Source organism: Pituophis catenifer, unplaced genomic scaffold (assembly GCF_029215685.1).
Source record: "Pituophis catenifer annectens isolate HBS135680 unplaced genomic scaffold, rPitCat1.0.hap2 SCAF_1, whole genome shotgun sequence".
Taxonomy (NCBI): Eukaryota; Metazoa; Chordata; class Lepidosauria; order Squamata; family Colubridae; genus Pituophis; species Pituophis catenifer.
The window spans coordinates 249,478,139-249,490,567 of NW_027256881.1; the positions used below are offsets into that span (position 1 = coordinate 249,478,139).

A 12,429-nucleotide genomic window follows, 5' to 3' on the forward strand; every position below is an offset into this window, starting at 1 on the left:
TGGTGGCATATAAATTGAACCAATAAATAAATAAAATAACTCTTCAAGTACAAATCTGGTTGTTTGGACTGAATAGGACTGTCGCCAATCAATCAGAATAAAAGCTGGAAGGGATCTTGGAAGTCTTCTAGTCCAGTGGTCCCCAACCTTTTTATCGCCGCGGACCAATCAGCCTTTGATAATTTTACCGTGGCCCGCTGAGCGCGCGCAGGGGTGGGGGCTTTGGGCCACACGTGCGTACCTGCGCGGGGCTCTCTTCCCTGGAGCCTTTGCGCATGGCCCAGGAGCTTTTGCGCACGGCCCAGGAGCCTTTGCGCTGCAGTGTTCATGTCCCCCGGCCGCTGCGCGGCCCGGTGCCAGGTACTCCACGGCCCGGCACCGGGGGTTGGGGACCACTGTTCTAGTCCACCCCCCTCCTCTGCTCAAGCAGGAGACCCTATACCATTTGAGACATTCTCCTACTATCAGGCAAGAGATATAGAAGCATAGGCAGTAACAAACAGGCTGAAAAATAGCTTCTACCTGTGGGCTGTCAGATTTCTGAATGTAACATAACATCATAACTAGTGATGGGATTCAGCCAGTTCGCACCACTTCTGGAGAACCTGTTGTTAACTTTCTGTGCAGTCTGGCAAACTGGTTGTTGAAAGAATATATATATATATATATATATTTATAATAATATATTATTATATATATAATATATATAATATAATAATATATATAAATATATATATATTTAGGACTGTGTGTCTTTTAGTATGAAGGGGTTTTCCCCCCTCCCCCCCACTTATGAGTTACTGAGATGTCTTTTGTGTTGGGGGGGAGGGCTGCATTAAGGGAGGCTCATCCAATCTCATTGTACACATGTTTGCATTGACAATAAAAGTTTGAATTGAATTGAAGGAGACAAGCGGCTGTCCAGCCTTTTCTTAAAACCCGCCAGCGATGAAGCTCCTGAAGTCAAGCTGTTCCGCTGGCTAAATTGTCCTCCCTGTTAGGAAAATTCACCGAATAGTTTTGTTTGTTTTTTTTCTAAATTGAGGGAGGATTAGAACCTGAGCCCCTCTGCTCTTAGTCGCGTATCTCAGTGATTAATACACACCCCATTTCTATCCAATTAACTACAACCTAGAACAGACTGGAAAATCGGATTGCCCTCCGACCCTCTCTATGATTCGTCTTCGCAGAGGGACTAAAGGGAAAACTCTATTGCTATTTTTTGCCTCCCCTCTGGTCGAGGGGAGGGGAAAGGGAAAAAAAAAAAAAAAAACCAGTTAGCCGCCGGAAGTGACGTTTCGCAGTATCGCCAAGCGGAAACGGATCGCGGAGGTTGTGTCGGAAGCGGAGCTGAGAAAGGTTCTTGTTCGTCCGGGAGTGGAGAGTAGGGTGGGGGGGTGGTGGAGGTCGTAGAAGGGTAGCACGACCGAGGGAGGGACCGCCGCCGCCGCCATGGCCTTTTCCGAGAGTCAGCTGAAGAAAATGCTTGCTAAGGTAAAAAGCCCTCCTGCTCCTGAAAGCGTCCCTTCTCAAAGCAGCCTTTGAGTCGGTTCAGCCCAGTCGCGCTCTTTGAAGGCCTCTCCGCCCGGTCTTTTTTTTGGGAGGGGCGGGGGGCGGCGACAATAGAGCAAAAAGCTCCAAAGCGCCTTCCCTCCCTTTGGGAGAAGAGAGATCCTTCCGAGGCGTTCGCCTTTCACTCCCCCCCCCCCATGAACTGACGGTGTTTGCCGCTTCCTCGCCAGAGACCCAACTTTTGCACCCACCAATAAGCAGTGGCTAAAACTTTGGGCGCCTGCCTAGTCCAACAGTCAGCTCTAAATTCAACACGAATAGCCTTAAAGCACGGGTGGGCAACTGTGGCCCTTTTACAACCTGTGGACTTCAACTCCCAGAATTCCTGAGCCAGCCAAGTTGGCTCAGCCAAGCTGGCTCAGGAATTCTGGGAGTTGAAGTCCACAGGTTGTAAAAGGGCCACAGTTGCCCACCCCTGGCCTAAAGAGAAAAACATCGAAGTCAGTTTTCCCTCATTCCAGGAGGCTGTAATTACAGGGAATTTTCTAATCTCCAAAGTCTGGAATTTCCAGTGAGGCCATCTATCTCCCGTATGAGCGGTCCATAATTTTTTTTTGAAAACTCTGGCTCTTATTTGAGAGGCAATCTCCTGCAACTCAGCTCTTAATCTTGAAATTTATTTATTTATTTATTTATTTATTTATTTATTTATTTATTTATTTATTTATTTATATATTATATTATATTATATTATATTATATTATATTATATTATATTATATTTATTATATTATATTATATTATATTATATTATATTATATTATATTATATTATATTATATTATATTTATTATATTATATTATATTATATTATATTATATTATATTATATTTATTATATTTATTATATTATATTATATTTATTATATTATATTATATTATATTATATTATATTATATTATATTATATTATATTTATTATATTATATTATATTATATTATATTATATTATATTATATTATATTATATTTATATCCCGCCCTTCTCTCCAAAGGGGCTCAGGGCGGTGAACAGCCGAGAATTAAAATAACATGCAATATAATATAAAAGTTAAAATAATTAAAAATAAATTAAATTAAACGGCCGCCCCAATTTAAAACCCTTAGCAATACAATTAAAAAACCCTAAAACCTATTCAGGCCAGGCCGGCTTGCTGAAATAAAAACGTCTTCAGGGCCTTACAGAAAGTGCGGAGATTTGAAATTAAGACACTTGTTCTCCCAAAACATAAGGCTTTCTTGGGCTCTTCTAGTTCTCCACCCTTGCATCCCTGAATGATAAGAGGGGCCTTAAAATAAAAAGTAAATTTCTGCAGGCCAGTAGTTCTCTTCCCCGAGTAGTCCTTATTGGGAGAAAGGCTGAATGTTTCTTTCAAAACTTATTATTACAGTCTTGAAAAAAAACCAAGTTCTCCCTCTGTACATCATTACCCTCTTCTTGGTTCTCAGATAGTCTTGTGTTATGGACTGCTGGACACTAGTTATATCTCAGGAGAAAAAGATATGAGCTGAATTTGGTGTCTGAAGTCTTGGAGCAATCCCCCCCCCCAATTAGATTGGACCAGGTTATAGGAAGTTTGGAGTCCCTCCTTTTATTTGAAAGTAATACTACCAAATAGTCTTGTATATACTATTGGTTTTGTCTGCTATAAATTGTCTTTGCATTCAGGGCAAATACAAAGCCGCTGGTCTTTCTCTGTAACCCTTTGCTTGGTTTGCCTTTTCCAAGTTTTCAGTTAGTCTCCCCTTGTTGTGTTTTATTTCCTTTTTCTTCCAGAACATTTTACAATTAGCCACTCCTTATTTTCTATTATTATTTTTTAAAAATTAGCTGCATAGTAGGACTTAACTTAAAGAAATACAAGGAAGTAGAAATAAACTTTCTAAAGAAATTAATTTTTTCATGCATTTGAAAGATGAATTTGGTGCAAGAATCGCTGCTTTTAGGTTTCTCTTACACTTCAATAAATAGGCTTTTTAATATCTGAGGATTTTCTTCTTTTTGATTTTCTGCCCTTTATGTGCACTCTCTGTCACCTGGATATGGTAGCATATAAAAATCCTTATATGCCATTTCAGTATAGGTTGAGGAGGGCAAATGACAATGCATGCAAATGTCATCATGCGAATGCTACAACTCACTGTATTAGATGTTAGAACATGAATGTTGTCATTTTGGCATCATCTTGACTTGTGGATAATGCATCATCTTGAAGGGTTGGTAGAGAAATGTATCCAATGTGACTATTACATATTGTATGTAAAAGATGTTTATCAACTTTTTATAAAGTTTGTGGATATTTTTGTAAACCATAAGATAACTTATATGTGCATGTTTGCAAACACATATTTGTGGACCAAGCAAAATTAAATGTGTTTAAATGGTTTTAATATTTGTTTGTTATCCCAGTGATATTGACAGTTTTACTAGGAAATGGTATTTGTATCTTGCTATCTATCGCCACAGTCATCTGATCAGTCCAATAATGATATTTATTGCACACATACATGTTTCTATAGGTGTCTCTGTGTATATACTGTTTCTGATGTTATGGAAGTACAATTCTCTGTTCGTGTAGCAGGAGTTTTTCTTATTTTTATACCCACATTTTCTTTCTTGCAAATCATCCAACTCTGCAAAGTAATTATAAAAAATTCAGGAAAGGAATAATATAGTCTCAAGTGCTAGAAGCCATTCTGTATGTGGAATGGCACCATTGGATAAAGCCTATATCCTTCCACCTTAAGGATTGGAAGTCTATGGTCCTCCAGGTATCTCCAGACTCCTTTTCCAGCACCATACAGGAATGAACAGTGATAAGGAGTACTGGGAATTCAGCAACTTCTGGACTATCCTAAGTACTTAACTCTTAATTTATTTACATGCTATGTAATTGCAATGTGATTTTCCTAATGTTGATTCATTAGAAAATGCCTTTACTTTTTTGACCTCCATATAAATAACATGGAATAGGGTCATTCTAATTTCATGTTTGTATCATGAGATTATAACTGTCCCCGATTAATCATACTTGCTTTGCAATTCCTGTTGATAATCCAATAGAATAATTTCACAGGTAAAAATGTTTAAAGTAAAGCACATTGTGATCATAGAACTTCATATGTCATAACCTGCAGTTGAAGATTCCAAACACTAGTAAGCTGATATATGGGTTTGCTGTTAGAAGTGTTTTAAAACATTGTTTTTCTTTTCTCTAGTACAAGTACAGAGACTTGGCTGTTCAGGAAACTGTCAATGTTACTGGCCAGTACAAAGATCTCAAACCTGTTATGGACAACTATGGTAACTTGCTGTTTTCTGTATTTTGCAGGATGGTTTTTGTTAATATTCAACTATTATATAGTAATATTTAATCAATTTATTGCATTGCAAGGAAATAGTTTTACTGAGCTATTCCTCATTTAACAACTAACCTGTTTAGTGACCACTCAAAGTTAAAGTTAGTCTTTGACATACAACCACAATTGGAATTTGAAAATTCATTGTTGAAGTCATGCAGTCATTAGGTGAGGAATCATGTGACTGCACCCAATTTTATACCTGTTTTGCCACTGTTGTTAAGTGAATCACTGCAATCATTAAGACAAGTGACCTAGATTTGCGACTTTCCCCATTGACTTTACTTTTTGGAAGTCAGATGGAAAGGTTAAAATCACAATCAGCAGCCACCATAATACATGCCAGTTGCCAAGATCTGAATTGCACTCATGTGACCAAGGGACATCAAGATAATAGAAGACTACTGAGAAGTCACTTTTTCAGCACCATCATAATTTTGAAAAGCAGGGTGGATTTGATTTAAATCGAGTTGATTTAAATCACAATTTAAATCATGATTTAAATCACTAGTAAAAAGGCTTGATTTAAATCAACTTGATTTAAATCATAATTTTTAAAGAGCAACTGTCATCTCTGCTACTCCTTTGACCCATTGTTGACTCACCGATAGTCCCAGTGTTGCAGAATATACAGCCTCATGCTACATAACTAAGCTCCATTTCATGCTGAATAAACTAAATTATTTATGTATCTTAAATAGAAAACTATCTTACGATAGATTTTTACCCCAAAAGTTTTTTATTAAAATAAATTCGATAAAAATCAAAAAAATCCAATTTAAATAAAAAAAAATCCGATTTAAATAAAAAAAATCTGATTTTTTTTTAAAAAAATCATTGATTTTTATCCACCCTGTTGAAAAGTCATTAAACGAATGCTCATAGGTCAAGAACTATTTGTACAACAGCGCTGAAAAAGTGATTTAAAATTGTTTCTCAAACCTATGACCATAGCGGAATCCCCTAGTCACATGATCGCCATTTGCAAGCTTCACAGCTGGCTTCCCATAAGTAAAGTCAATGAGGAGCTACAATGAACTCACAAGTTGCAGTCACTTGATTATTCCCTTAATGACTGGATGATTCCCTTAATAATCACAACATAACTTACATTGTAAGCCAGGTATAGTCACATGATGTTTTACTTAAGTATTCTGTCACTTATAATGGAGTTGCCTGTTGTAATTGTGGTTAAGTGAGGACTACCTGTACTGAGGAAGTGAAACAAGATTATGTGCTTACCTCATAATTAAGGTATTTTAGTGAGTGATGTTAGGTCATGAAGCTAACACACAATCTTGTTTTGCTTTCTAATATTAGAAGTACTGGTAGTCATCATTTCTACTGGTAGAAGTAGTCACTCATTTGAGGAAGAAAATATTCAAATAAGGTAGAAATAAATAATATATTCTTCATTTAGACTATATATTATTTTCACTTGATGTCTGTTTTGAAAATTTCTATAGCCAATTCATTTTTAAAATAAAATGCTGGCCAACAGCCTTTGTCATAGAACCTATAGTGAAGAAATCATCGCTATCTATAAAAGGCACAAAATGACATGTGAAACACTTTATACTGTACAGAATTTATTTTCTTAGAAGATGTGTACTTATTTCTGGTCAGAATGAAGTATTGATGCTGAGTTGATATGCTTATTTTTGTTTATGTGCTCAATGTCTGTGATCTGTATATTGAATAAATCAATGCTTCTTTTCAGTCTTTAATGATGGTTCATCAAGAGAATTGATGAGCCTTACTGGAACCATTCCTGTAAATTACAGAGGTATGTATGTATTTTGAACTGTTTGCATAGATTATTTGAAACCATTGTCTCTGTACATGTAGTCCTTGCTTAATGATCAATTGCTTAGCAAGTTACAATGCCGCTCACCCCCCAAAAAAGGTATTATTACCCAGTTCTGGACTCCTGATGACCACATGTGCATGCGTGCACTGCAGTCACATGATCACATTTCGGTGCTAGGCAATTGACTACAGTCCTTTGCAGCATCCTGATTTTTGGCATTTTTACTAGCTTCTGGCAAAAAAAAAATGGCCATTGGCTAAAATGGATTTTAATAACCATGGTATTCATTTAATGACTAGTGCAAAAAAGGTAGTAAAATCCTGCTTAACATCTGCTATGACTTATAGCTGTAATTCCAGACTCAGTTATGGTCGTAAGTGGAGGACTACCATGAACTGTATTCTTCATTTTATAACGTATTTAGTTTGCATATTTCAGATACATTGCTTTAAATCAGTCAGAACAATGAAAGCAAAACTGAAACACAGACTTATTGCGATCTAAAAATTACCATCTCAAAGCAAAAGAATTTATAGTTTCCTATCTCTTCTCATGTGGTTAGGTGGCATTACTTTGGAACAGAGTTGGCAAAATCCAGGTAGATACAAGCCTCTATAACATAACTATACAAAGCATTTGAATGAGATGGTTTGAAAGCAAAGTAACTATGCATATGCATACCCAAAGAATCAGCTAGAAGGAGCTTCTCATGTTGTTCAAAAGATGTTGCTGATGGTGATTCAAAGACATCTAATTTAGGGCGTGTCATTTAATGGAGTGAAAATTAATTTTTGCAATTTTTTTCAGTGAGGGTTCTAAAAATAAGTATTTTTACACTAAGAATTCAAATCTGTTATTTTTGCAATTGCACAACATTCAGCTTGGTATGGTAAATCCATGTCTTATCATATACCCCACAACAGTCCCTTGTAACCCAAATACTGTTAAAAATTTCTCAAAATTACACTTCGTGCTAAAAAATTAAAGGGTTTTTTTTTGCATGAATTTTATCTAGCCAAGCAAAAAATAATCCATGTAATCATAAACTAATATCAGAAAGCAATTACCTGAGTTACAAAAATATTTAAGCAAATTTCATCAAGTCTTGTTTTGATTTGTTCTTCAACATCAGCTGCCAACTTGCTTCTCGGCCTCTGATATAACCCTCACGTTTCTCATGTATATACACTCTGTTTGCTGCCTTTGTGACCTGTTTCACACATCTCTCTATTGATTGAGCATGACAGGGCCACTGTGGTACTTGCATTGGTTCATCAATGAACTTCTCTATTTCTGCTGTAGTCAATTCGTACGTCAAAGGTGGCTCATGTACACCTTCAGACCAGTCAGTCAGCTCCAGCAAAGTGGATGCTCTGGCGTTGATTAAAGGTGTTTTTCTTGCACATACAGAAAAATCTCCCAGCACATCATTGTCTGTACCCCTCAAGTCAATGAACTTTTGCACACCAGCTGTCCTCTCTTGAATATCATCTGAACACAACAATGTCTGGCTTTTCATTTCACTGAAAGCGTACCATGCTGAACTCTGAATGGTTGGCAAAACATCTACTACAGCCTTCTTTTGCAATCTGACTTGCTGCAGCTGGATCAACAAATGACACAGGCCTTCAATCCAGGAATGTTTTACTTTGATGTTGAACCAGCAAGGATAGCACACACCAACGATGTATTCAACTATCATTCTTAAGTTTTGGAGAGTTTTGCCTTTAAAGCCATGTTTGAAACCCATATTGGACAAAGCCTATTTGCAGTTGTCAGTGTGAATGGCTTACAGGACCAATTTCCAGAAGAGCCAGATCTGTGGGAAGTTCTCCTGTCCTTATTGCGTGTGTGATCCTATATCCATATGCTTGTTCAGTAGAGAGATCCTTTAGAACACTGTCTCTCAATGAAATGAGAGGCTCATCAAATTCAGCCCACAGAACAATTTCACACTTGCAGTTGAGGATGTCAGTTTGTCAAGTTTCATAGTGAAAGTCTCTTTGACATCTAGCTTTCCTCTACTGAGAGATATGTTTTTGGCTTGATCCCAGGTCTCTTGGATCTTGTTCAAGATTGTCACTTGTGAATTTATGATGGGTCACAAAAGAACTTCACTCGTTCCCACTTTTCAAGCAGTTTTAGATATATGTCTCTTGCAAGGCTGGCTGCAGGGTAGTTTCTAGCATCATCACTACTTTGTTCTCTTAACAATATGCTATATCTGAGAATGTCTTGCAATGTTGGGAGCTCAGACGGCAACAAGTCTCTGCCAGGCCCAATTATGTTGCTCATATGAGTGAATGTTCCCAGTCTTGTTCTTTTTTTAGAACCATTACAGATTAGTTATCACACTCACAGGAAACGAGGCCAGTGGTATTAATACTCTCAGACAAAATAATGTTTAACAAAAAGAGAAAGACAGCTGAACCTGTCAGATGAAGCAAAATGTTAAAATGTTACAATATTTATGTAGTTATTTACCAAGCACCTCTAAATTATATTAAAGTAACCAAAATATTACAATTCCCAAGGTCTCTCACAATTTTTGAGCACCCCTAATGTTTGGAAATTGAAAGCTGAAAAATTTGACACGTCCTATATTCCATGCTCCCACACATTATGAAGCATCTCATTTGAATGCTTTGCATAACCTCTACATATCTGTCTGTCATGATGTTCACAGATACCAATATACTGTAGTTAGCAATGCAATAGCATTAAAATAGTTTAAATGTTTTACACTTCATTTAGCACTAACATAGCAGAAGAAGCTCAACGACAGGTGGTGAGAAATGTCAGGAATTTTGAGTAAAACCATATTACAAAGAAGTTTTGAGCTTTCATGGCACAAGGAAATCTGATTGCTTGTAATTGCTGCCATATTCTGCTAATTGCTATGGTGAACTTGACTATATTGCTGTAGTTATCTCTGAATCCTGATCAGATAGATGTTGAACACAGAATTTGTCAGTTCACCTGGGAGAGTTTGTTCATAATGTGCTATTAATCTGCATCAACTTTCTGCAATGATAAAAATATAAGAAGACTTGGACCAGAGATTTCATTACTTCCATTTTATAGGAGTGTGTGTCCCAAAATTCTTAGCAAGTGTTCTGTACAAAAATAGTGCTATTATCCTCACTGCTTTTTAAAATCCTAATCCTATTTTAATTTTAAATTTTTATCTGTGAGAAAAACACTATTAGTGTCGTATTGCTGATATTGCTGAATGCTTATTTGCTAATTTTGAGGGATGATGTTAATACTTATATATTACTAAAACTCCCTTGTCTGTTTGTAACCTTCAATCGGGCAAAACTGTGCATCATAGGGCAACAGTTTTTGAACCAAGATATCTAACTTGCAGAATGCCAGGACCAATTAGTTCCATGAGAGTGAAATTTGGGGAATTTGTGGGCAATTGGGCAAGAGGCACCGCCTGGGTCAGGGAGAGTGCAAGGGGGTACCTGTGGTATTTTGCAGGTTGGAAGGGTGCATGAGCATTTTTGTGCGGATCAGTATGGGAGAGGTGCCATGCAGGTAGGGAAGATTGGGTTGAGATATCAGTATCAAGACTTAACTTTTTTTTTTAATAATCTCAATCTCCCGCATCCTGGCTTCAGATGACTGATCAGCAGAAAACAGGTGACCATATGCGGAAATTATATCCAATCAGATTGGATTAAAAAATTACCCATATATAATTCATAGAAATGGACCTCTCAAAAGGTTTCTGAAGATAGGTTGGCTGTAACTATCTGTTCCAGATTTGTATGACTATCTCCAAAGTTAGCTATGTCATATGATGTTGCTGCTGTGAACCAATTATAACAATTCCAGTTTTCAGGGACATGTTTACAAAAGACATTAGGACCTATTCTTTTGATTCTCTACAAGCAATCTGATGCAAGTTCAATTTTTAAATAGAAGTCTACTCTTCCAGAACAGGTTGCGTGCTTATACCTAGCTTCCCAGAACTCCCAGCCAGTCTCTGTATTGTGTGTAAATAACATTTTTCTCCTTCTCATCTTCATCTACTCGGAACTAGCTCCTCAAAAACTTTGGCTCTTCATCATCTGTCTGGAACAGATAATGGAAAGTGGGGAGGGGTGGTGAACACTTAAAATGTTTATTTTGGTTTCTGAGGGTTGAGGAGGATTAGAAGATTCAGTGTGATAAAATGCAAATAAATCCACCAGTATCAAAAGTAGACAAAATTGAGGAGGATTGTTACATGCAGTGTAACTAAGTATCAGATGCTTGGTATAATGGACTTGCTTTCCTAATGCTTTGTTTATTAATTTCCAAAGCCATGTTGTATGTGCTTATAAAAATACTTCAGTTTTGTGTTTCAAGACCATTCCTATGCACTTAAATATACTATAGTAACAATTATGCCACCTCAGTATTTTATCATAGAACCATTATCAACAAGGATATATAACATCATTTTAAAAAATCTCTTTAGGCAACATTTACAACATCCCAATATGCCTGTGGCTACTGGATACATATCCATTCAATCCCCCAATCTGTTTTGTTAAGCCAACTAGTTCGATGACAATTAAAACTGGGAAGCATGTTGATGCAAATGGCAGGATATATCTTCCATATCTACATGAATGGAAACATGTAAGTATAATTTTAAGGTGTTTAAGCATTAATAATAAACTCTTTTGAGATATAAATACTGATTTCATTTCATATTCCTCTGGCTGTTGAATATAATAGGAAAATGAACTTGGACACTTGGAGCTCTGTTGAATATAATAGTAGAGTCTTACAAAATTTAAATATTAATAATTTTGCAATGTTTGGTGTTATTAAGAATTGCAACTGAAATAACCATTGCTGTTGCCTGTAATTAGTATTATTCATTGATGGGAATTGACAGTATCATGAAGCATGTTCCCTGTGGTATCTTATTTTTTCAGTTTTGGCATTCAGTTCTGTTAATTGAATGACAACTAAGGGGAGTGAAATCTTAACATGGAAGAAAAGGATAACCAGCTAATTTTCAGCAACTGATGAGATGATGAATCTAGCGGTACAGATAATAGCAACCAAACTATTTTTGTAGAAGAAAAAAAGTAACTGTCTTCTCTGCTTTAACTTCCAGCCACAATCAGATTTAATAGGACTGATCCAAGTTATGATTGTGGTGTTTGGAGAGGAACCTCCCGTCTTTTCTCGACCGACCATTTCAGCTTCCTATCCACCTTATCAACCAACAGGGCCACCAAACAGTAAGCATCTTATATCCACTATTATATGTGAATAATCGTGGGTGTAAACATGTAATTTGTGGGTTTCTCTGAAAGAGTCCTCCTATTATGACGTTTTATTTGTGTTGTTACAGAATGACAATAATTACAAAAATTATTGTCATAACTTTAATTGTTATAATAGAGCCAGTTTTGGTCTAATGGCTAAGGCACCAGGCTAGAGAACAGGACAGTTCGTTTTAGTCCTCTCTCAGGCATGAAAGCCAGCTGGTGGCTTTGGGCCAGTCACTCTGTCTCAGCTCTACTCACCTCACAGAGTTGTGGGGGAAATAGGAGTTATTTACAAAAATAATCAAGGGATCAATAAATATTGTGTTTATTTATTATTCTGGTTGATTAGCCAGTTATTTAGATTGTTTTTGGCATTTTTATCCACATATCGAGTCCTTCCTAAGGGCCTGGAA

At 36.7% G+C, this 12,429-nt stretch overlaps 1 protein-coding gene across 2 annotated transcripts in view; it reads left to right on the plus strand.

Moving 5' to 3' along the window:
• Window positions 1–1,330: 1,330 nt before the first annotated feature.
• Window positions 1,331–12,429, plus strand: part of TSG101 (tumor susceptibility 101) — a 40,559-nt gene continuing 29,460 nt past the window's right edge. Inside the window, exons 1-6 of one of the 2 annotated variants that reach the window (XM_070933443.1) lie at window positions 1,331–1,494; window positions 4,787–4,871; window positions 6,648–6,713; window positions 7,300–7,335; window positions 11,209–11,372; window positions 11,860–11,986. In XM_070933443.1, the coding sequence (XP_070789544.1) occupies window positions 1,453–1,494; window positions 4,787–4,871; window positions 6,648–6,713; window positions 7,300–7,335; window positions 11,209–11,372; window positions 11,860–11,986 (520 nt within the window). In that variant the 5' untranslated portion in view covers window positions 1,331–1,452. The remainder of the gene's footprint in view (window positions 1,495–4,786; window positions 4,872–6,647; window positions 6,714–7,299; window positions 7,336–11,208; window positions 11,373–11,859; window positions 11,987–12,429) is intronic. The other variant, XM_070933450.1, reaches the window with a different exon arrangement.